The sequence below is a fragment of the Suricata suricatta genome, chromosome 2 (assembly GCF_006229205.1).
Source record: "Suricata suricatta isolate VVHF042 chromosome 2, meerkat_22Aug2017_6uvM2_HiC, whole genome shotgun sequence".
Classification (NCBI taxonomy): domain Eukaryota; kingdom Metazoa; phylum Chordata; class Mammalia; order Carnivora; family Herpestidae; genus Suricata; species Suricata suricatta.
Window position 1 is genome coordinate 64352380 of NC_043701.1, and position 26917 is coordinate 64379296.

General features: G+C 36.0%; 1 protein-coding gene across 1 annotated transcript in view; it reads left to right on the forward strand.

Annotated features, from left to right (window-relative positions):
- RELN (reelin) overlaps positions 1-26917 on the forward strand; it is a 495668-nt gene that overhangs the window by 305793 nt on the left and 162958 nt on the right. The window contains exons 12-17 of the mRNA XM_029918775.1: positions 9518-9669; positions 17226-17338; positions 18705-18913; positions 19776-19904; positions 20921-21030; positions 26152-26218. Of these exons, the coding sequence (XP_029774635.1) occupies positions 9518-9669; positions 17226-17338; positions 18705-18913; positions 19776-19904; positions 20921-21030; positions 26152-26218 (780 nt within the window). The remainder of the gene's footprint in view (positions 1-9517; positions 9670-17225; positions 17339-18704; positions 18914-19775; positions 19905-20920; positions 21031-26151; positions 26219-26917) is intronic.

Consider the following 26917-nt stretch of genomic DNA (forward strand, 5'->3'; position numbering starts at 1 on the left):
TATTGAAGTTGGATGTTATATGAATGGGATTTCATTGTTACTTTTCTTTCTACTTTTGCATGTAATGTACAGTATATAGTCAATAATATAATAACTTTGTATCGAGATGCATGGTAACTAGACTTATCATAGAGATCTTTTCATGATACATAAAAATATTAAATCACTGTGATCCATACCAGAAACTAATAGGATATTGTATGTTGATTATACTTAAATTGAAAAAAAAATTTTTCAGACACACAGGTTTGGAAAAGTTTACTACCCCTATGAGCCCTCTCTAAAAGAATTACTAGAAGATATATTCCTGGAAATTAATCCAAGAGAAATATGATAGATTCAAGAAAGAGTAGTGATCAAGGGAAAAACTTAAAGCTTGTAGCTCAGTTTAAAGTATTGATTATTAAAAAGTTTTAACAAAAATGATCTCAAATGAGGGATACAGAGGGAGAGTGACAGAAGAGAAGGAGAATAAGGAAGTAAAAATACTGCTACAGTTCCTAACTTGCTTGGAATGAGGATACAGATTTGGAATAATTCTTTTTTTTTTAAGTTTATTTATTTATTTTGAGAGAGAGAGACCAAGAGAGAGCACAGGGGAGGGCCAGAGAGAGAGGGAGAGACAGAATCCCAGGCAGGCTCCATACACTTAGCATGGAGCCCGATGTGGGCTCAAACCCACGAACTGTGAGATCACAACCTGAGCTGAAAACTAGAGTCATACACTTAGCTGACTGAGCCACCTAGGTGTCCCTGGGATAACTCTTGATGTTAATAATACTGCTAAAGTTAATAGAAAACTTTATGTGTAAATATGAAAAATTAGATTAGCCAGATATAGGCCATATAACTTCTAAAGCATCAGGGTAACTTAGGACACAGAAAACTTAGTCTCGTACATGCCAGGAAAGGAACAGAAGTAAACAATAAAAAGAAGAGTAAATAGAAAACAGAAAGCAATTTGTCAGTAATCAATCCAAACTTATCAGTAACCCAATAAATTTGATTGGTTTATATTGATTTATTAAATGAGATTTTCAAAGTAAGTTTTTAAAAATAAGCCATATATTTACAATAACACAAAAAAATGGAATATCAGAGTACAGAAATAAATATACCAGGCAAATGCCACAAAAGAAGGAGGCATACGAAAGTCAGATATTTGAATCAGATGAAATAAAATTCAAATTTAAGCTTAAAGGGCTAAAAGAGGACATCTTATGCGACAGTATATAGGGAGCACTTGGCGCAATGCACTGCACATAATAAGCAATCAAAAAACTTAAAAATTAGTTGTTATTCCAACTATACTTACTATTGGTATTGAGATATGAGGGAAGTGGTGCTCAATGAAAATTATACTCAAGTTCATTAAAGAGTTGTAGATTAAATACAAAGTTGAACAGGCCAGTGAAACCTAATTAGATTCTCCAAATAAACCAATGAGTCTCATTAAGAAAAAAGACTAAATTAGTTAAAATGATAATTGGATGGATGTATTTTAAAACCATGGACGTGCTAAAATGGATCTGAGTAATCTTATTGCAAACTGTTAAAAGATATCTATTAAATCTTATTTATTCTGGTTTGCTTTTGGCCTGGTCTCTAACATTGCTTTCTGTTTAAGCAATTTGTTTTTATACTTTAAAAATATAAAAAGGGGCATTTGGGTAGCTCAGTTGGTTGAGCATTGACCCTTGATTTCGGCTCAGGTCATGATCTCATGTTTCATGGGTTCAAGCCCCCCCATCCAGCTCTGTGCTGATAACACAGAGCCTGCTTGGGATTCTCTCTCTCCCTCTCTCTGCCCCTTCCCTGCTCGCTCTCTATCTCTCTCTCAAAAATATATAAATAAACATTTAAAAAATTTTAATATAAACAGTAAAATTTCAAAAAATTAAAAAGTAAGTGCTATATTGTTCTGGAACTCTTTCATAGAAATTATAAACCTTTAATTTGCAGGAAATTTATACACCATATTTGTTTTCGGTTTTACCATCCTTGAGTCTGGTAATAGCCTCCCTCCCCCACAAACCAGCTGTCCATGTAAGCATCCAGAATGTAGTGACTGGCTTCCCTTCCAAGATAGCATCTTCTTTACTGAGGTCACAGAGAAAAAGAAAATGAAATCTGAATCCTTGCAACGTGATTTAATTTCTGACAACTTGGCACACATTGGCCAGTGATAGGATCTCTCACTCAAGGAGTCAGAGAAGCCTGCTGACACTGAGATGTTTAGATGCTCACTTCTTCAGCCTGTCTTTGTTCTCCACAGCCCTTCCTCAGTAGTTCACCTGACAAACACTGGGCACAAGGCACTCCTGAGGATCTAGGAATTTCTGTGAAGTAAGAACAGTACTCTGACACCACAAGAAGCATGGCCTGGAGTTAGCTGTAGTCTAGAACACATTCAGGAGCATTGGGAAATTGACAATTTAATTCATCAGGCCTATAAAGTATGCTAAGTAGTAAAACTATTTATTAATATATTTTGAAATTCAAAAAGAGGAAAATGATGGCGCACCCAGGTGGCTCAGTTGATTAAGAATCTGACTCTTGGTTTTGGCTCAGGTCATAATCTCACAGTTTGTGAGTTTGAGCCCCATGTTGGTCTTTGTGCTGACAGTGTAGACCCCTCTCTCTCAAAAATAAATACATAAACTCAAAAAAATAGGGAAATAACTAGATAGAGTTTGTTTTGGTATATACATAATAAGATATTGTGGCTTATTTATAAAGAGTTAATAATAGCCTGGAAAATGTGTACAATACCAATGTAAGTGATAAAAGGCAGAGTACAAAACCATATTACCACAACTATTTGGAAATATACATCTAAAACTATTAGACATAAAGATACTAAAATATTAATTGTACTTGACTGTAGGATAGTGTGGTTATGGGTGATTTTTTTGGCAGCCTTCTTATTTTCCAAGTTTTCAGTAATAAGAATACTGGTATCATAATAGAAAGCAAATAAAATTTCTTTTTAAACTTCAAAAAATATTTCTAACTGTACTTCTCTATGTGGGTGTCCTATGCCAGGCCACAGACATCACTTTTGTAAAGAGTCTTCCTCTAATTATTATTTTATTTTATTTTATTTTGAGAGAGAGAAAGTATGAATGGTGAAGGGGCAGAAAGAGAGGGAGAGAGAAAGACTCCCAAGCAGGCTCCCACACTATCAGTGCAGAGCCCAGTGCAGGGCTCAAACTCATGAACCATGAAATCGTGACCTGAGCCGAAGTCAGAGGCCTAACCAACTGAGCCACCCAGGTGCCCTGAGTCTTCCTCTAATTAAAACTTAAAAGCAACTAGTGGCAAACACTGCACATGATGGAATATCTAGAATTCCAGTGTATCAGCAAGACATAAAAAAGATGCTTGGAGGACAAATAGGACTTATCCTCAGGTCAAGTTTGCTTTCTCATATTTAGTTTTGCTAACTTATTCAATGGTCAGAGAGCAGTCTTTGAACTACTACCCTATTTCCAGTTGCCCCCCAACTTCCATTGCTTTTTTACTAGCATCCATATCCTATTAAGATAACTGCTTTATAAAGTTGCTCTGAAGAAGCTCTTTCAATATATATATTATTTTAAAAAACAACTCTAAGATTATAGAAAAAATTGAGCACAGACGATGGTTTTCTAAAGTCAGCCATGGGTTAGTCTCTGATAGATGATTTACTATAAAGAAACTAAAAGGCAAAGTATTAGTTATATGTTTCAGTGGCATTGCTTGCTAAGTGGGCCACACCTCCAACTGACTCAAAATATCTTTCTTAAAATTGAATGTTTTCCAGTGATAGGTGGGGGGAGGAACAAGAAAAAGGCAATATAAATTCAATTAAGCAATTTTATATTGGCTGCCTTGTTCCAGAGAAATAGTAGCAAAGAATCCTACATCTAACCATTGAAAATCAAACCTGTGTATAGAACAAGAACAATCTCCATTATAAGTTGGTGCTTTTATTAAAAATTGGCTTTAAAATTATTTAGATTTCTAGGGATGCCTGGGTGGTGCAGTCTGTTACGCTTCTGACTCGATTTTGTTTTCTGATTTTTTTTAATATAATTTATTGTCAAATTGGTTTTCATACAACACCAAGTGCTAATCCCAACAAGTGCCTTCCTCAATGCCCATCACTCACTTTCCCCTTGCCCCCATCCCCCATCAACCCTCAGTTTGTTCTCATTATTTAAGAATCTCTTATGATTTGCCTCCCTCCCTCTCTGTAACTTTTTTTCCCCACCCTTCCCCCGCTTCCCCATGGTCTCCTCTTAAGCTTCTCAAGATCCACATATAAGTGAAAACATATAGTATCTGTTTTTCTCTGCCTGACTTATTTCATTTAGCATAATACCCTCCAGTTCCATCCACATTGCTGCAAATGGCCAGATTTCATTCTTTGCATTGCCAAGTAGTATTCCATTGTGTATATAAACCACATCTTCTTGATCCACTCATCAGTTGGTGGACATTTAGGCTCTTCCCATGATTTGGCTATTGTTGAAAGTGCTGCTGTAAACATTGGGGTACATGTGCCCCTGTGCATCAGCACTTCCTGTATCCCTGAGGTAAATTCCTAGCAGTGCTATTTTTTGAGGAACCTCCACACTGTTTTCCGGAGTGGCTGCACCAGTTTGCATTCCCATGACTCTTGATTTCGGCTCAGGTCATGATCTCACTGTTCATGAGTTCAAGCCCTACATCGGGCTCTGTGCTGTGTCAGCACAGATTCTCTCTCTTCCTCTCTCCGTCTGCCACCCTCCCCCTCAGAAATAAACAAGTAAACTTAAAAAAAATAGTAGAATAAAATAATTTAGAATTTTTCAGAACAATGTGAGCATCTTCTTGGGGTTTGTGTGTGTGTGTGTGTGTTCTTTGCTTTTAAACTGTTGAATTGTTTATTCTGGCTCAGGTCATGATCTCATGGTTCATGAGTTTGAGCCCTGCATCAGGCTCTTTGTGTGTTAGCATAGAGCCTGTTTGGGATTCTCTCTCTCCCCTTCTCTCTCTGCTACCCTCTCTCTCTCTCTTCCTCAGAAACAAATATATAAATATTTAAAAAAATAATAAAATAATTTAAAACTCTTCAGAATAATTTGAGCATCTTGTGTGTGTGTGTTTTGTTTGTTTTTAAACTGTTGAATTGTTTATTTCTCAAACTATAACTCTTCACTATTATAGTAAATTCCATATTTCAGCACTTCACTAGAAACTTCATGGGACCATTGATTGAATTCTGGGACTGTCAGAGAAGAGAATGCCTCCTCATGGTCTTCTAGTTTATAGCAGTAAAAACACATTAGGAGGGATCTTGTATTTTCTAAAAATTTCTCCCTCTTTCCTACCCAGAAGAATTATGTTCCCTCTGACTTAGAATATTGTTTCACAAAAATGTTTATAAAGCTAACAGAGGATTTCATTTAAGCTTGTAATTCAAGGTAAGTGGATTGAAGATAGGTTGGCAGTCTGAGTTAATATTGTACTAAGTTGATCTTTTATTTCCTTAAGCATTTTCATTTTTATTAAAGCAAAACCCACTTGACCATTTTGATAACAAAATAATAAGGTGAGGGGCCCAGAATATTATAGACAAAAATCATAAATAGTACCAAAGACCCATAGATAGATAAATGCAATTTTTCTTTCAGCTAAGTATTCCCTTGCTTTAGAGATGAAGCTGCAACACTTGCATATTGTACTGCAACTTTGTCCAGTCCTGTTGCTCTGCTAATTATCATATGAAAAATAAAAATACTCATCATAATTTAGAAATTTATTTGTATTGCCTTTTGCCTTACTTTAAAACCAAGACAGCACCATGTGACGCAGGGGGAGAAAAGGAAACTGACACTTACCGAGACTCTGTCATGTCCCCAGGCAATACGTTATTTTCTCTAAACATCCTCCAGCCTGGGTCATATTTCTGTCTTATTGGTGAAAAGGCCAAGTGCCTTCGCCCATTCTGAAGACAATATTCTTTATTAATGTTATTCTAACAAGAGGGTAAATCAACACAATGCATGTAAAAAAAATCCTAAAACAAAATTGAATTTGAGTGAAATACAGGGGAGCCAATTGAAGAAAAGAAATTTTGAAATGCAGTGCATGCAGGGAAACTGTCAAATAGAGCTTATCCTTTACCTTTACCTAAGCTGTCAGGGTAGAGGGAAAAACCTACATAGGAAGGTGGAGAAGCTTTCAGTCGAAAGACACACCTTCCTAGATTTCTTTTTCAGGGCTCATACGCAGGATAAACCTCATGACTATAAATGAATGTGGAAGGGTCTTTACCTATGGCACATCCCTTATTAAATAACAGAGAATTTATCCCAAATAGAGACCTTATGAATATAATGAACTTATTTAATATCACAGAATTCATAGAGATTTAAAAACCTCATGAATCTGGTAAATGTGGGATTTCTTGGCCAGTCTTTATTCTATATCTTAAACCTTAAGTCGCCAACTTTAGATGATCTAATATATTCTGGAAAATATAATAAAACAAATTTTCATAGGTAATGTGAGATGTTTTATTACCTTTAGAGCCATTTATGCCAATATTTGTAGATAAAAAAATATGATTAAAATATGGCTTCTATTGCCTGTGTTTATATTCTTATTATTTTTATCAACATAGAATGAGATCATTTGTTTTCATTCTGAATTATAATACACATAAATTGAATGCCTTTCCTCTTTTTTCCTGAAAATTATTTTCTTATTGCAATGCAGATGGTAAAATAAAAATCAAAAGTCCTCCCATGCTAACCCCATTTCTCATAGTTAAAATGTACACATATATTTCTCTCCATCTCTTTCTCTTTCTCTCTGCCCCTCCCCTGCTCTCTCTCACACAAAAATAAATAAACATAAAAAAAGAAAGATAAGTTTCTAAAAGAGAAAAGGGAAATTAGAGAATCAGATATGTATGCACACATATACATACATGTATATATGTAATTTTCACTTTGATAGTTACTGCCAAGTTGCCCCTCAAAGAATAGGTCTTATTCTTTTTTAAAATTTACAACGGAAATCTTTTTTAATTTCAGGTTTCCTCAGGCATTATTGACATAAAATTGTGAGAAATGAAAAGTGTGCATTGTGGTGATATATGTATATGTTGTGAAAAAAACTCCCTCCATCTAGTTAATTACCACATTCATCACCTAACATATTTATCTTTTTTGTGTGAAAAGATTTAATTTCTACTCTCTCCTATCATTCTTAAACATATTAAACTATGAGCTGAGTAAAACATAATTCTATTCTCAAAGCACTCCAACATAGGTGGTAGGACCATCAAGTTTCCAGCTAAGAAACTTCTTTAAATTACCTTTGCTTACAAAACTATTCCTCATTTTTTGACACAATAGTAGAAAGTCATATCTTTAAAATCTAGATTAAACATCATTGTGACCTTGCTATATATAAGGAACAGAGTTACCTTAAGGCATTTTACTGATTATTAAACTTTTTTTCTGTGTTTCAACTTCAACGACTCTATTATAAATAATAGATACCACTGTACTTATAATAAGTAATATAAGGCCTCTGTTTTTAGAGTTAGTCATCAAAGCATACATATAAATTGCTGTGTTGCAAAGGTGTCTCCCCTGTAGGCAGACATTCCTTCAAACGCAGTTCACATACAACCCTGTTTACCTCAGGAAAACGTAATTTAAACCATAGAGAACTAACACTCCTTTTCAGGGAAATTGCCCTACCTTCGAAGATATTGCGAAAACTATAGAGCTCTTCAAATACCACTCCTGGCCTCACAGATTTGGTTATTTTATAATTTTACTTCATGTAATTATTAAGAAAGGTTCTGGGACCATATCATTTTTGTAACTAGAAAAGACCCACAACTTTGCATCCTTATCAATCTGGACTCTGAAATCCAGGGAGTGGAAGATCCCTCAAGGGTACTTTGTCTCCAACTAAACCTGACCCAGTATTTATACAATTTCATGAAAGAATGAGCATATGCTACAACAGGCTTCTACTGAATTTTTAATAAACTCAAGATAATTTATTCAAATCACTAACATTCTTACAAAATGATATTTTAGATTTCTCTCTGCTGCTTTCTCTTCAAAGCAGACTAAACTTTCCATTTCACTTGATTATAAATATTTGAGTTTCTAAAGAAAATAACTTCACTTTCTTTATCTGCCAACAGAGTGAGAGAATGAAGACTAATATAGAGTCTTAATTAGGTTAAATAGATTGGACTTTAAAATAAAGATTGAAAAGAAACGTACAGTCTTAACATATTTCACACAGCTCTGTCTGTGGTAGATGTCTTGAAAATAATTTATTTAGATTCATCTAGAATTCACAACTAATAATGAGAAAAAGACTACTAATCTCATTTTTCACTTGAATAGAAAGTTCTTGGAGTCCATGACAATTCCATCTTTTTCAATTCAATTTTTCACTTTAAAAATACTCTAAAGCCCAAAAGGAGTCATCATATGCATCATTTATAGCCTTAACTTGCTTTGTGGATCAGTAGGCTGAGTGGTTTAATTGGGATAAATGGAGCAAGTAAAAGACCAATGAACCAGTGTGAAATTTTCTTGTATGAGTCAAAAGAGGTTCCTTGTTAATTTATAGTGGCCCAGCACTATTAAAAGCTGCTTCACAAAGTTATTTTTGAGTTTCTTGAATAATTAATATAACCTGCTAAAATACAAAGGAAAAAAAGGGCATTTCCTAAACATCTGGGTCCCAAATCTATTATAAACTGAAATGGTTCAACATAATCATCCTGACATAGTACACTCTTTAGAATTGTAATAACTAAAAAGCAGCAAACTGAGAAACAGAAGAGCTCAATTTTAGAGCTAAACAGGCAGTTGGCCTTAGGCAAGCCGCTTACCTCCGTTGTGTCCCAGTTTCCTCCAACCATGGGCAAGTGAATTGTATGAATAGCCATGTCCAGATTAGACATGACCAGAAATAAATACTAAGGAGAAATAAGACTTTAAAAATGTTAGATATTTTTATTCTCCTCTGTACATCTGAATATATATATTTTGACATGATCTAGTTTAACTCTTTTTTTTTTCTTTTTTGGAAAACTTGCTACACTCTTGTCACTTTTACAACTTAACATTCTATAACTAATTTTTAATGGGCAAAATACAAGTGCTTATAATCTTATGATACTGTTTTATCTGGTTTTCTATTTCCTTAGTTCAAATTTGACCCCCCCCCTCATCTTGACTCTGAGTACTTTGAGAGTAAGACTGTCATGAGAATAAGACATGTCAGAATAAGTACTGATTAAATCTTTCCTTCTACAGAAAAATCATAATGGCGAATGGAACATGTTTAAAAGTTTGTTCATTACTTAAAATGTGTTATACCACATCTTTATTTCAGAATTACTAGTTACTAAGTAAATTTTCCTCATTAAAAATAAAATGTTATACTCTATAGAGCTTTGACTTAATATTCCAACTGTCAATGATTCTCTTTTTTTTTTTTTAAGGTGGGACGTCTTAGGAGCTGTCATTGGTACAGAATGCGGAACAGTAGAATCAGGTTTATCAATGGTCTTCCTCAAAGATGGAGAAAGGAAATTATGCACACCATATATGGACACCACTGGCTATGGGAACCTGAGGTTTTATTTTGTTATGGGTAGGTACATTTTGTTGACCTAAGCCAGAATGCAGCCTAGCCCCTATTCCTGTGGAAGTAAGATTGTTGTCCAAAAACATGAAATAAAATTCATGAAATATGAGTTCTACTGGATGAACAAAAAAGCTCACACGAGCTTCAGGTTAGCCCTTCTGGACCCTTCCTGTAAGAGAGCGGTCCTGGCATGCCTGGATAGGCCTGAATATAAGATGCCTTCACTCCACCTCTCCCTCAGTGGTCATAGCTGAACAGACAATGGGAGAGAAGTGGAGAACAGATTAACTCCTTTGTTCAAAGCCCCTGGCTTCCCCCAGAAATAATCATCAAGGTAAGTCATTTGTTTTCATGGATATATCATCATTGCATAAGTGGTTATGTGGGAAGCCAAGAAACAGCTTTGTAATACTTTATAATACTCTTAACTTTGTAATACATGGCAAACACCCAAAGAAAGTGTTCATAAGTTGTGTTTTTTTCCCTCAAGATTATTGTAGAGCAAATAAGTGGGTAAATATTTAGAAAAATACCCAAGGAAGAACTAGGGCATTGAAATGTGGGACTTCTCAAATGTATCGTGTTAGTTACATGTTCTTTCACTGAATGTCCTTCCAGAAATGTGAATAGGTGTCACATGCCTTCTTTTTGAGTGATTGGAAAAGCACAGGCAACATCTGGAAGTGGGAGAGGAAATAAACATTTACCACCTTTGAACTTACTTACAAAGATGTCAGTTCATCAGGACAAACAGGCCCCCTGAGTCTAGGCTTCAGCACTGGCTGTTTATTCCTCTCACATTCCTCACTTCCTACAGCTCGGAGTGACATGGGAAACTTTAGATTATGTCATGCTCCAAATCACTGTCTGCTTGCTGCTACTTCATTTTTAATCATGATCTGTTTGGTAACAGGGAAGTTGTGGATATAAAATATAATGTCATCTTCCTACATTAAGGATATCCCCATGTTGACTCTGAAATGGTTTGTATATTGAAAGACCTAGAGTTCATTTCCTTTACGTAATTAGAATTCAAAGTGTCTCTCATTTTATCAAGAGAGATTCCTGGGAAACCTTAACCCTCCCCTCAGAAAAGTCATAATAAACGTTTGGCATGTCAACACTTCTAATTTTAAGCATTTAACCTTTTTACCATTCTTTACATAATACATTTGAATTCTTGCTTTTTTTTCATAGTAGATCATGCTAAATCAATTCAATTCAGTGCCTTTGTAAGACATTGTCATGTTTATATAAGTGCCTTTGTAGAAGAGATTAAGTCATCTTTAATTCTTTTGGAAACAAAGCAGATTATTAATGAATCAATTAAAATAATATTGACAATGAGGAAAATAACTCACTTGAATGAGCCAAAAGTACCTTATCCCAAACAAAAGAATCTCCATTTAACTTTTAAAAATTAATGAATTGGGGACTGAATGTAGAGCACCAAGCTAGGATATGTGGGAGTACAATCAAGGGAAATAATGGCACCTAAATCTCAGAGGTGCTGATCAATGAATGAATACATGCAAATCCCTTAAAACAGTGCTTACTTGGGGCGCTTAGGTGGTTCATGTGGGTAAACATTTGACTCTTGATTTAAGCTCAGATCATGATCTCACAGTTCATGAGTTCTGGCCCCTTGTGGGGCTCAGTGTTGATAGCACAAAGCCTTATTGGGATTCTCTCTCCCCCCGCCTCTCTCTACCCTGCTCACTCTCTCTCTCTCTCTCAAAATAAATAAACTTTTAAAAATGGGTTTTAAAAACACTGCTTAATAAAAATAGGTAAGACTTAATATATATGTTTTATATATTTATATTTTTAATATATTTTTAAATATTTATATATTTATGTATAAATTACTTAGATCCCTTGCCCAAAAGTAACATCTAGAAGTCAGTCAAAGAAAAACAGTTACCATACGATTTCACTCATATGTGGAATTTAAGACACAAACAAGCAAAGGAAAAAGAGAGAGACAAACAAAGAAACAGACTCTTAATTACAGAAGACAAACTGATGATTTACCAGAGGGAAGGTGAGTGGGCAGATGGGCTAAATAGGTGACCGGGATTAAGAAAGGCATTTGTCATAATGAGCACGAGGTATTGTACAGAAGTGTTGAATCACTATATTGTATACCTGAAAGTAATTTATCACTTATGTTAACTATACTGAGGTTTTTGAAATAAAATGTTTTATTTATTTATTTTGAGAAAAAGACTTAGAGAAATAGCATCAACAGGGGAGGAGGGACAGAGACAGAGAGGGAGAGAGAGAATCCCAAACATTAAAACATTAAAAATGTTTTCAAAAAGAGAGAATGTAATGGACTGTAATGAAATGAAGATGCTCTGACAATGCCAAGGACTCTCCGGGTCACTGCAGCTGAGGGATATGAAGAACACTTGATGAAGGACCATGGCATTTGAACTTGTCCTTGAAGGATGGACATAAATTTTAAGGGATTTGAAACTAATAGAACACTGTGTTCATTTTACTTGAATAAAAACTTCAAACACACACAAAAATTACAACTTATACCTAAGAAATAGATGCAAAAGGAAAGTGATAGTTTTCTCACAAAATAGAGAAATTTAACATTTAACACAAAAGTCAGAATAGAAATTGTACTATAAAAAAATCAGTCCTTACACTTCTGCGTTATACCAATGGAATAGTTAATTTTGAGAGTCATCCTGAAAGATGAAGAGTTAAGAATATTTTTAAAGATTTAAGGATTTGAAGGGAGCATAGAATGTCAAGCTAAGCCAGCATTTTGGGAAAAAGTACAATTATAAATTCACATGATGGGTTTGGGGTGGGTGAATTTTCCTACTATGACTGAATGGAAGAATAGAAGTGGAGCAAGGAGAGGGAACTGGAGGCCAGTGGTGGTTTTCTTTAATATCAACTGAGGAGTTCAGATTCTCTTCCTCTAGGCAGCATGGAACCTTCAGATGAGTCCCGTCAGTTCTGTGACATATTCTTATCTGTGGTTTAGAAGGATAACTCTGGCATGAGTGTGAAGGAAAGACTGAAATGGTCAGAAATTAGAGAGCAGGAGACCAGTTAGGGTTAGTTAGGGTTGCCAGAGTGAAGGGAAGAAAAACAAAACCATTTTAAAAATTTTTTTAATTAAGGTATAATTGACATACTGTATCCTGTTAGTTTCAAGTGTATATCATAGTGGTTCAATAGTTTCAAACATTTAAAAATGATTCCTACAATGAATCTAATTACCATCTGTCACCATACAATTATTTAAATATTATTGGCTATATTCCATATGCTGTACTTTTTATCCCTGTGCCTTATTTATTTTATAACTGGAAGTTTGTACCTTTTAATCCCCTTTATGTATTTAAATATGAATTTCAGATTAACAAGTAATTTTTTGTATAAATATTGTTTATGCAATGTATTTTATCTGGCAACCCTAAGTTTGGAGACTATTGCACTAGTCCAAGCAACAAAGGAATATGGCAGTGACAGTGGTAACAATGTGAAGGAGGGGGACAGAGAATAAATAGCTGAAGAGAAGGAACCAACAATTGAGGTCCACACCCAAATGACTGTGGGGCTTATGAGAACAATATTGGAAAGGATAGAGATTTCTTTTCTGGGTGAGTGGAAGAATGGTACTATTTCCTGAAATATGAAATGTTCAAAAATAAATAAGTAAAGAGTAAATATGGAGTAAAAGATTTTGAGATTAGATGTGTTGAAGTTGAGGTTTTTGGAAAACCGTATAAAGGTAGAAATTCTCGTCAGGGTCTGAATCACATTTGAAAATAGTCAGCATACAGGTGACAGGGCCACTAACTAGAGTTGCTGTGTTCTCCCTGAACAGAAGGCAGAGTAAACAAAGGGCAAGGAGAATTCTTAGGGAGAACTCTCATCTGGGTAAAGGTGGAAGGCATATATGTCGACAAAGGATACTGAGAAAGGACATGAAGACATGGGGGAGGAAGGTGTCATTCTGCACTGAAGGAGAAAGGAACGAGTGTGGTTTGAGGGTGGGGATCAGCAGTAGAGGGAATGCCACAGAGAGGCCAACCAGGATAGGAGCTGAGAGCCCCCACTGACTTCTGAGGGAGTATCCCCTATGGTGTGGTGCATGGAAAGCCAAAGTATGTAAAGTTAAAAGAAATAAAGACGTGTCACTGAAAAGGGACCATTCCTTCAAGAACTTCATCAGTAAGCTTAGAAGAAAAGAAATGGGATCTAAGATCTTGAGGTTTAGAAAGCAGAATCTAACAGGTGGTTTTAGAATAGGATAGGATTAAATAGGACGGGACAGTAGAGGAAGATCAGGCAGGATAAGACTGGACCTATAGAAAGACTTTCAAATTCGGTAGCTGATGGAGAAGAAGGCAATATGGGAAGAGATCTAAGATTTGGTAGACAGCACCTTAGGAATATCAGTGTCTGGTTGTTAATCTAGGCAAGATCATACTCCCTTCCTCTCTGGCCCTTGCCTATATGTTCTTCCTGGTTTCATCCCTGGGCTCATATCCTTCTATTTCTGAAAAATTGGCTCAGCTTTCAAAATTTGGTTCCGGGCTGTTTACTTCATTCATACATTCATTCATTCAAAGGAAATTCATTAAGGACCAGTATCCAGCACCGTTTTTAGAACCAGAATGCAGTGAACATGACAAAAATAACCTAACGTACATCATTCATTAATTATTCCATCAGCATATTTATTGAACATCTCCCATACACCAGCTTTTTAGCCCGCACTTGTATCTCTTTTCTCTGAATTTTGACTGCCATTATGGCAGCACGACACAGTTTACTGCTAATTAACCTTCTTTGGTGTATATTAACCTTGCTTTCTTTGCTAAATTACAAACTTTTTGAGATCTGGATCTATTTTCCCTTCAAGCCCAATGCCCTGTACATAGTGAATAACACAATCACTTTTGTAATATAAATAAGTATCTTAAAAGCTACTTAAAACAGGACTCAAAATATTTTAAAACTGACTGTCCATCTAGTATTTATTGAAATCTTCTATACTTTAATTGCTGTACAAAATGCCCCTTGAGTGTTACCTTTCTACAGTACATCAAAGTGAATGAAACTGAAGAAGGAATCTGTATCTTTCTGTACGAGCTGCTGTCACTGAAACTTCACAGAACTGATAAATTGCCCCCAGAGGGATCTTTTAGATAAAGTCTGTCATCCTTTTAAAGTCTTGGCTCCTTTTGGACTTTTCTTCTTCTGTCATTCTGGGCTGGATAAGCTCTCAAGTGTTTCAGTTCCTTCTGAAAGGCAGGTGAAGTTCACGAACTGTTCTTAAGAGAGCAGAAATTTACAGGGAACAAATCAATGAAATTAGAGAGCACTGATGGTTCAGTTCCTATGTCTCTGGGTATGCTGCTTAAATCCCACTGCCTGTGACCTTTCACCTTTTCTTTGTTCTTTCTTGTAAGTCTCTAATATGTCCTTAATAAAGAAATTACTTTTTTTTTTAGATGGGAATTTAGTTTTCATGCAGATCTTTTCCCCCAGAGCCTGTTATTTAGGATGACTTTCCTAGCTATATTTAACCATAATGTAGAAGTATGTAAGGAAATGCTAAAAATTATGACATCAGAAATCAGAATCATAAAGGTTTTCTCTACTGGTTGTTGCCATTAAACAAGGGCATCCCAACATCTGTTAGGTTGAGGATGACATTATCAACATATTCTCAGAATAGTTAACTCAATAAAATTTATTACATGCCAAATTATGTATGTCTAACAGGTGTAATATGCTATATTTCTATGCTTCATGACTAATACCATCCAAGTTACTTCTGTTATTATGATTCTTCTTATAAGAATACCTGAATAAGGTCCAGCTTTCTTACTTAAAATATCACAGATTAGTAATTTCTCTTCAAGATCAGACCCCAATTACCCAGGATGAGATTGAGCCAGACATTCCTCCTTTCCTTCTTCCGTCCCTCCTTCCCCCACTGCTCTACCAGTCTGTCTTTCTTTCCTTCTTTTCTCTTCTCTTCTCTTCTCTTCTCTTCTCTTCTCTTCTCTTCTCTTCTCTTCTCTTCTCTTCTTTCTTATTTTTTCTTTTTCTCTTTCTTCATTTCTTCCTTCCTTCTTTCCTTTATTTCTCCTTTTTCTTTCTTCCTAGAGATGGTGAATCTCAACCATTATTTGTTGATTTTACTAGATTCATTCTCAGAGAGTAACCTCATTCTAGAGTTTTGAGGTTGCCTTACTGTCACCGTAGAGTATTAGCCACAGAAATTGCCCAAAGATGAAAATTAACATTAATGGTGATTAATTTAAGAACTGGAGGACATTTTTTGAAAGATAGTAATAAAGTTAAGAGTTAATGTTATAAATTTTGGACCATAAGGATAGAATATTTGCCGGGAAATCCATGTGCATACCTACATTTCTGCTATTGTGATTGCTGCTGTTATAAATGATAATAGTAGGTGGCGAGACATTTCTGGTTAGACATGTAATCCTTCAAAATCCAGTTTCTTCAGATAATTCATAGAAGCCAGCAATAGTAAGGATTATTGGTTGAATGCAGTAGTGAAAAGATTAGAGGGTCAAGGGCTAAAAGACATACCATCGACTCATGGCTTTTCCACCAGTTAGTTGACTGGGTCTTCAGTTTCAGGTACCTGCTCTATGACTTTGTTTTGTCATCAGGATGATCTTAGTTACCTCTCTGTTCTAATGTTCTGTCATTTCATTTGATTGTAAAGTAGAGTGATACGGAATACTTACAGTTTGTACTCTCCAAAAGCCAAATGAAGTACCAAAAAAAGAAAAAAAGAAAAATGTAAGATGAACTGCATTTAAAAATCAAATACCTAATATATGCTAAACTATTGAAGATACTATGTGCAACAGTTTAAATAATACCGCTTCAGAAATAGTTCATGCATTAAGTCACCACATTTAAAAAAAATCATTATCCATAGGTCCCAAATTTTGACCGTTAAGACCTTAAATATAAGGAAGTGATAGTTTATTAAAAAGCGGAGTATAGGGGTGCTGGGGTGGCTCAGTTGGTTAGGTGTTTGACTTCAGCTCGGGTCGTGATCTCAAGGTTCATGGGATCGAGCTCCATATTAGGCTCTGTGCTGACTGCTCCGAGCCTGAAGCCTACTTCAGATTCTGTGTCTCCCTCTCTTTCTGCCCCTCCCCTGCTCATTCTCTGTCTCTCTGTCTCTCAAAAATAAATAAACATTAAAAATTAAAAAAAAATAAAAAGCAGAGTACATCTTTTTAATGTGGGTTAAAATATGGACATGCACCACAGCTCATTACAGACCATGATTTGAGCAATCTCACAAAGCACATAGTTACTTTGGCCTTCCCAGATATCAAGTCTTTGATCTTTAGCATAGCCTATCTGAACTATCTTTACAAATTATTTCCTTGGGTCTGGTTAGTTTTATTTATGGTCATTCTTAAGTGATATCTGGTTTCTGTAATTATTTTTTTTATTCAAAAGCTAGCACTGTACCTGTTTATGGGTACAATTTGGTACTAACAACTTAAAATTTTTGTTTTGTACAGGAGGAATTTGTGACCCTGGAGATTCTCATGAAAATGATATCACCTTGTACGCAAAGATTGAAGGAAGAAAGGAGCACATTACACTGGATACTCTTTCCTATTCCTCATATAAGGTATATATGCCAGTCCATGTGTCACATGGCCCCACTGTAGACCTCCCTAGACAAGCCAAGGTCAAAACCATGAAGACATGCTAGATGCAGAAGAGAACACTTACTTCTAGAAGCCCAGAAATCTGCTAGATTTCTTAAAAAGTGACAGTGGCATTGTAATACTCACTCCCCCCTGCTACAAAGGAAAAATGAGGTTTATCAGGAAAACTGAATTACAGCCCATCAGAGATTTTAAGATGGATACCAGTACTCTGACAATTATTTTTGTTCTCCAAAAAGCCCTAAACGTGGCCCTAATTATACAGCCTCACAGACTTGTTATCAAAGCATCATGAGCATTTTTCCAGCATTTTAAGATTTCCTAAACAGAAGACATTGTATAAGTACAGATTACTACTTTTGCTTCTATTTTACTTATTTATTTATTTACTTACTTGCTTACTTACTGCTAATTATAGCCACTGAAATTGGCCTTTTTTTCTTGCCCTTTGGATTTAGGACATCTGCTGTCTGTAGTATATGCAAACATCTTCAAAATTATGTGTGATGCTTGTCATTAGGTGTGGAATTATTTTTTTCTAGTACACTTATTTGTGCTGAGACTGCACTCACACATTCCTTACTAGCTGGGCTTTTCTCCACGTTGATGGCTCCCTTGGTACTGTAAAGAGCTTAAACACCTAGCCAGCACCTAGCATTTCATGGTTTCAGTTAGGAAGACAGGAGATTAACACTGAGGCTAGACCAGGGAATAGCCAGAGAAAGTATCATCACACAGTCCATCTGCTAGGGCTACCAAAGTTATCTCATGTGGGATTTCATAAAGGACTAGTTTTCCAGCTGTGACTAGCTAGGGTAACACCTGCTCTGGTCATCGGCATGTCTCACACCAAATCAGTTATCATGGATTAACTTGTTGACTCTGGCAGTTACTGCTTAACGTCGTATTTTCAGAATACCCGGTTTGACAACCATTGGTACCATACAAATTCACTTTAAAAGAGGACTGATGATAAAGTATTAATGCGAAGTTGTCTTTGTCTTGTGCCAAGATGTATAAAATGGATACTTATGCTTTGATAACTTTAAGCACCTTACGCTACTTTATCTTCCAGTAGAGGGGGACTGATCAGTCACACAAACAGAGCCCCAGGTGTCTACAAAGAAGGAGTCCTAAGTGACTCAAACGAATGTTCACTGAAGACCACATCAACCACACGAAATAACAGGTGGAACACACAGGATCTCCCCTGGTGTTAATAAATGGAAGTTACATGCATAGTAATTGCAAGATTGAATCTAGAAGAATTCACACAGACTCACATAGAGGGGATCACAAATGATTTTGGTTTCCTTTGTGTTGAAGGTTCCATCTTTAGTTTCTGTAGTCATCAATCCTGAACTTCAGACTCCGGCTACAAGATTTTGCCTCAGGCAAAAGAACCATCAAGGGCATAACAGGAATATCTGGGCTGTAGATTTTTTCCACGTCTTACCTGTTCTCCCTTCTACGATGTCTCACATGATACAGTTTTCCATTAATCTAGGATGTGGAACACATCAACCTGGTAACAGGTAGGAAGCCCTATGTGTGAATCAATTAAAAATGAACATGTTGGGGAGCCTGACTGGCTCAGTTGGTGGAGCATGTGACTCTTGATCTCATGGTTGGGAGTTGAAGCCCCATGTTGGGTGTAGAGATTACTTAAAAAATAAAGTCTTAAAAAAAATGAACATATGGACTTGGCTATTAAGTCGGAGCAACCTCTCGTAGGTTTTCAGCTTAATTTTTAATGACACATCCTTTTAAGAAATACACACTTCCCCTAAAGAAGAGCTCTTCAATTAATATGTGGAGTGTGATCGAATAGTTTTAAGTATAAACGACTTCGTTCTAAGAGCTTGGTCTTAGGTATCAGAAGTGTTGCATGCGCTGTGGCAGCCGTCCATGCTGACAGATTGCTGGGAGAGAAGAAAAACAAATAACTGAAGAAAAGCTTGACCTCATGTTGGTTAGTGACCCCCTAATAATAGGCACGGAAATCAATTAACACTTCAAGAGCTATGACTTCTGGGTTTCACTTCTTAGAAGTGTTGCTCATGTCCTTTCTAAGAATTTTTTGAGTCTCACATTCACAGGATGAGGTGGCAGTGAGAGACGTGGTAATTGCCTTGCCATCTATCAAATTGGAGCACACAGACTCACGTTGCCATTTGTTGGCTTTAAAAGATAGTTTGTTTCTAGAGCTGTAATTGAACAGTTTGCCCTTTGAAGGCTGGTCAGACTTCAGTGGAGGGGAGAACAATGATTTTGGACACAGCATCTTAAAATTTGTTAACACTAGTGCTGCAAGTGTTTACTGTACTTGGCCAGAGGTGAGTCATTTCATTTTGTTATCTTTGCCCTTTTTTGTTGTACTTGTTCTGGTGTTGTCAGTGTCAGCCTGGAATTTTCCACCAACCATGGGCGTTCCTGGTCCCTCCTCCACACTGAGTGCTTGCCTGAGATTTGTGCTGGACCCCACCTCCCCCACAGCACTATCTACTCCTCTGAAAACTACAGTGGGTGAGTAAATTCTCTGAGATACCAGGAGATTTGAATCTATGTTGTGACTCAAAATCTACTCATAAGCCTGAGACTAGTATTTTTTCATAATAAGTAAGAATGCTGCTTTCTCTTTTTCAGGTGATTTAGGAAGGATCTAATTTAAAAAAAAAAAAAAAGACAGTAACCAGTATATCTGAATCCAGACCACAGTTCTTAGGGTCATTCATTAATTCATGTTCTTGGCTTTCTGTTTTGGAGATATATAACTTAAACTTATCCATAAGTTTAAATTCTATATAGTGACCCCATGGTTATTGCCAAAAGGCTTCTTGCCAGAATACTTACTTAGGGAAAGATACAGCATAGAGAGATAGAAGAAAGTTAAGCTGTGGAATTGAACCAGGTTCAAATCCTGGTTCTGCTATCTACTTTGGGTAATGATATTTACTCCCTAACTTTCTCCTTTTTTCCACATAAATTAAGGACAATGATACACCCCTTTGAGGGCTGTGTAGAGATTTAAAGACGATTGTGCCAAATACCACCTTAGAGAGTAAATACTGGATAAGCCAGTAAAAATAAAATATTTCCAAGCGTGGCAAAATTAAGTTGAGAATTATTTCCTTTGCCTCTCTTTAAATATGCAGAGGACCAGGGGACAGCAAAAAAAAAAAAAAGAAAAAGAAAAAAAAAGTAATCAATGCTAGTCAGCCCCCATGTCTGCACAGATGCTTATCCTTGAATAATATCTAAAGTCTGAGTATTGATGGAAAAATTTCTTAAAAGAATATCTAAAAACAAAACAAATATCACTTGTTGTTAGGAACAAACCCATTACTCTAGTGTGATATGGATGTTTTTAGAAGTTATATGCTTGCCTTAAAAGTATAACCAAACTCCACAGGTGAATTTAAAAAGTCTGTTGCCAAACTTTAGTGCTGTCCCAAGCATACAGAAAGTACAACATCAAAAGCATGTAAAATAGGTTCAAAAGAATGTAGTTGTGAAGCTGTTTTGTGCTAAATTTCTTGCAGGTGGAACCGAATAACGATTCCCCTTCCTAACGCAGCACTAACCAGGGACACCAGAATTCGCTGGAGACAAACGGGACCAATCCTTGGAAACATGTGGGCAATTGATAATGGTTAGTTTGTGCCTGTCATAATCACATGCCATTGATGTCGAGTCTTCCTGTGCTTTTGTTCGTTGGCACAGACTTAATCACATTTCTAAGTCATGGTCTTGCGATTCATTAAACGCCCTTTCTTCCCTTTCTCCTTTGCATTCCGTTAGAAGCCCAGGGATGCACAATCAGAAAAAAAGGCAGCAGAGTCAGCAATATTAGATGCGAGAATGTTTCAACATACAGAATTTAAAAATGCATACAGCCCTGAAACTCAAATTCACAGTTGATGACAGGGGATATCCTAACATTTTCTTTGAATGTTTTACACAAAATTAACATAAATACTTACCATACTGCATGTATTAAAATAAGAGTCATTCTTCTCTTAGTAACTACCACAACATCTGGAAAGCTTGTCTTTTAGATGCAGACACCACACATTAAGGGAACATCATCTCTCAAATGAAACTTCTGAAGCAAAACTTTTATCTCTTTCTCAGAAAACAGTATAACAAGAAAATTTAGATATACATAAAATATTCTATCATTAATTTTTAAGCGAATTGTTGATCATTTTTGCATAACTTTAAAGCCAATATCACTTAAACAGGTGCACATGCGAGAAGATATTTTAAGTTATTAGAGTGTATGACTGTCAATTTCTTATATTTGTTGTTAATAGTGTGGTTTTTAAAATAATTCTAATTATAGGAAGATTCATAGGTTTCCTATTTTCAGAGTATATCAACTTGACTGAAAAGTTATACTACAAGGAAGTAGAAAAGGAGGGAAGGAGGGACAAAATGTCAATACTTAATGCAAATTTAGCATAGCCACTGACTTTGGTCTTTTTTATAAAGTAAGAAAAGCTGGGGCACCTAGGTATCTCAGTCAGTTAAGTGTCAGCTTCAGCAGGGGTCATGATCTTATGGGTCATGGGATCAAGCCCCATGTCAGGCTCTGTGCTGACAGCTAGCTCAGAGCCTGGAGCCTGCTTCAGATTCTGTGTCTCCCTCTCTCTCTGACCCTCCCCTGCTCACACTGTCTGTCTCTTAAAAATAAATTTTAAAAAACGTTAAAAAAATAAAGTAGGAAAAGCTTACATCATTCTTTCATGATGACTTTTGATGGTTTAATAATCTTTTTTTCTATTTCAAATAACTTAAAATTGATACACATTTAATGGAATACATTCTTGAAACTAAGGAATAACTTCAGGCAAGATAACTTACTGATGAGCCTATTTAAATTCTTTAAATGGTCTGTATTCAGAGAAGACCAATAAGAGGCCCAGACTTCAAAGACTACATGAGTTATATGGATATAAACACAGTATATTTGCAAAATCATCTAAAGGATTAATGTGTTTCACTGCAGTTTTGGGCACCTGGGTGACTCAGCCAGTTAAGCGTACGACTCTTGATTTCAGCTCAGGTCATGATCTCACAGTTTCGGAGTTCAGGCCCCACATTGGGCTCTGTGGTGGCAGTGAGGAGCCTGCTTAGGATTCTCTCCTCTTACTGCCCCTCCCCTACTCTCTCTCACTCTCTCCCTCAGAATTAATTAATTAGCTAATTAATTAATTTTAAAAATGCAGTTTCTCCACTGGTAGAACATTTTGCATAGCATTTGAATTACAATACCTGTTCCTTAGTTCTAGGGAATAAGTATGTACCTCTGAATAGTGGGATATGGGTGACTTTTCACCTGCTGTCATACTTTTACGGGTCCTATAATGAACTTATATTACCTTGATAATAATAAAAGAAATTTTAAAAACCAATACTAAAGCAAATGATGAAATTAAGGATGCAATGAAGCACATATAAGCCTATGAAAAGAATATCTAAGTTTCCTAAGGAAGGCTGTTACATGTTTCCAAGTCAGAGAGTGTCCCATCATCTTGTATTGAGTAGAATGAGAAAAAGTAAGAATATATAGAAAGAGTATGGTTAGCAGCATATGTCAAATGCAAAACTTGGGGCAGAATCGCCTCAGTTCTGTCATCATCCTATGAGTGAGGTTTTCACAAAAACAAGACCTGCTCTCTGGCTTCTTCATGGGGCATAAAGAGGATGTACACTCAGTCCTCCCCAAGAGACATGTGTGCCAACTTGCCAAAGAATACTTCTGAAACCTCTCCCACTTCACTGTGGAATTCCAAAAGCATGTCAAGGAAAACAAACATAGACAAAAAGAAACAAATCAGTATCCTATTTCTGTTAGATATGTTTTTCCTGCTAGCATGTACAGAAAGTATTTTGGGAATTATCCTGAAATTCTCAGCAGAATGGAAAATCCTAGAGCAAAGTATATTTATTGATCCCTTTCAAATTTTCTCAACTTGATTAAATTAACAATAGTGATTAAAAACAAAGCCATCCTTTCCACATTCGTAGGAAAAAGAAACCGATCAACTTACCCATGCTGTGAATCCCGATGACCCCAATGTTAGCAGGGAAGGATGACAAGATTCTTAATTGCATTTTTTTTCATTGAGTTGAAGAGTCTTGTTTTACTGTTGAATTTTTTTTTACAGTAGAAGCTCTTTGAATTTTTTTAAATATTTATTTTTGAGAGACAGAGAAAGATAAATCATGAGCAGGGGAGGGGCAGAGAGAGAGGGACACACAGGATTGGAAGCAGGCTCCAGGCTCCGAGCTGCCAGCACAGAACCTGATGCAGAGCTTGAACCCATGAACTGTGAGATCATGACCGAGCCGAAGTGACACTCAGCTGACTGAGCCACCAGGCGCCCCTGTAGAAGCTCTTTGAACATAGATACACTCTAGGGCAGCCTCCAGAGTGACCCTGCAAAATGCAACAAACCACTTATAGGACTTAGAATAAATCCTTCTGCAGCCATAAAATCATGTGTTGGGAACACAGTCCACAGGCTTTTCCAAGCTACAGAAGAGTGAAGAAGCCCTTTCCTGATTTCTCAGCACTTTGCTGTCCAGTGGAGCCCAGCAAGGCAGATGGAGCAAGAAGGATTCTTGACCCCAATATCATGATGATCAGAACTACGTGGTGCCAGGCAGCATGCTAAGCATGAACATTTCATTTACTCTTTCCTCCAAGTATTATCCCACTTTAAAGAATAGGGACACTGAGGCTTAGACAGGACAAATCCCTTATCCCAAATATTCCAGATGAAATGAGAGTTTGAATCCAGGTTTATTTGACACCTAAAACCTATAACTTAACCACTCAGCTGCTATCTCATCTTGTCCTCAACCATCAGTTTCCTTCAGCAAGAGTTTACCTGGCCCGATTTGCATCACATTTGAATTACTGGCTCCAGAGAACACCTGTTTGTAGGATCATAAGCCACAGGGAAATTTATTTTAAAATGAAATCATTTAGGGATACCTAGGTGGCTAAGTTGGTTGAGCATTTGACTCTTGATTTTGGCTCAGGTCATGATCCCAGGGTCATGGGATCAAGTCCCATATTAGGCTCCACAGTGAGCATGGAGCCTGCTTGAGATTCTCTCCCCCCAACCCCACCCCTCCTCGTGACCATGCTCACTCTCTCTCTCAAATAAAAAAATAAAAATAAAATGAAGTCATGTAACTCTTTTGGCATGATTACCAGACAGAAAAAAAAATGATAATGGATGGCAAATTTGTGCCCAATATTGAATAGGTAAGGTTTTAACAACTATTGCATCTCTAATTCCTCATTGGTTTTATTCCCTTTTCACACTGTTTGGTATGTTATTCATTGTGCTGATTATCAAGAGGTTTAATATCTATAAATGTATTTGAGACTGAGTTTCTCAGAGCCTATTATTATTCAACCATTAGGAGCCCTTTTCTTGATAGTTCAAAGATTAGAATTAGGTTTGTAATATCATTATCAGTCAAGCCCATCATGTAGTAACAGATCAGCATTTCTGAGAAGACTTGATGCACAACAGATTTAACTCCCCATTTCAGGAAGGATGGGTTAATGTTTAGAAAGGTATTTATAATCATCTGCAAGGTGTTATAGGTTTGTCCCAGATAAGAATGGGAGTTACAGTTGTTGTTTATCAAGTGCACAAAGGCTTTATTGGAATTGGAATTTGTATTAACGGTAAAGGGTTGCAGAGCTGCACAGTACAGGAAACAACTTCAAAATTATTACTGTCACTCTCCTAAAATCTAGCAGTTAATTCCTGCCATAGAGAATTTCTGTTTCCTGAACATACTGCTTTTAGTTTATATATTTTTGAGCTGATAGTTCTCTCCTCTCCCGAGTCACCCCTGTCTCCAAGCTTTGTATATTGTTATTTTATCTTCCAAAGCAGTTTATGACTTGAGCTAAACTCTTCTAATGTAAACTATGCCTTTCAGTGTTTCCCTTTCCATAGCAAGCAGATGCATTATATTGGTTATTGATAAACATAAGAGACATTTATTCCAACCCCATCAGTTGTATCAACCAACTATCCTAGAAGGCAAAACCTGGGATTTATTTATTCAACGACATTAGTTGAGCTCCTATATCAGGTACTGAGCTGGGTCTTGTCACGGTAACAGTAAGCAGATTAGGTGGTGACTCTGAACTCACAAACTTATGGTCATCTGGCATAGATAGATGTTATTTAAAAGAAAATTTATACCAGCATTTACTGCAAATTATAAGATTATTAAGAGAAAAAAGTACAGGGGGCTATGGGTTTCTAGAGATTGAGCTCATCTAGTGCAGATGGATTAAGGAAGGGTTAGTTATAATTTTTTAATTAAATTATAATGTCTCCATTTCATCATGTATCAAATTGGTCCTTTGTCAATTCTTTATGTCTACCTAAAGAAATTAAATTTTGTACAAAGTTCAACTCAGATGCACTAATATCCTGCCTTAAATCATTTTAGCCAAAGAGACTCCATTAAGAAACCCAAATTATATGTTCCTACCATTTTTTTTGCTATGAAACATTAAAATCTTGAAACAAGTAAGTTAAAACTTATTTCCAGCAAAAATGTAGCTAACCACTTAACTTGTCACCTGGATTCCTGCATATAACATGCATCTAGTGGGCTGGATTTCCTGAGTGTGCTTCATTAAATCTATTCACATGCTGATGTTTTCTTGGTTTTCCACTTGTTTTGCCGTATTTTTACTTGCTGGTTTTTTTTGCCCTGCCTGCAGTTTATATTGGTCCGTCGTGTCTCAAATTCTGTTCCGGCAGAGGACAGTGCACTCGGCATGGTTGCAAGTAAGCATTTAAAAATAATAATTATACTTCTTTTTTTTATCATGTACTTATATATTGAAGCCACAAGCCACTTTAACTTGTTTTAATTTCCTTTTTAGGCTTTTGAGGTCTTTTCAAGGCCAAAGTAGGATACTCCAAATTGAATTTAAGCATAATAGAATATTAAGTGTATTTTATAAGTGAAAGGTGATGAATAAATAAGTTTTCTATTAAACTAAATTATAAATAAATTTTGTAGACCTCATGTAAATTTGTGAACACATTTGAATTCTTCATAGTTTGATGACTGCCTTTTCTGTCTTTGGTTACATTCTTCAATATGCTATTTTTCCATAAACTTGTTCTAGTCCAGTTCAAGAGCCATATTTTAATTCCTTGCATGCTTTGTAAATGAATTATGAAAATCAATACTGACCCATAAACCCAAGGCAACTGGAGTGAGCCAAATTTAGCAGTTGGGTAAGAAAATTCATCTTTGAATATAATTTTGCAATCTTGCTTACCTTTGAAAATCATTTGGGTCTTCAAAATTATATAAAAGTATTTTACATGATAATGATATTGAATATGAAATCTGAAATTACATATAAATAGTTAATATCTACTCACTGCTGAAGCATTGTGTTATGTTTATTATGAGAATTGATATTAATATGTATTATGTCATCTCTATATTAACATTTAATTATAAAATATTTG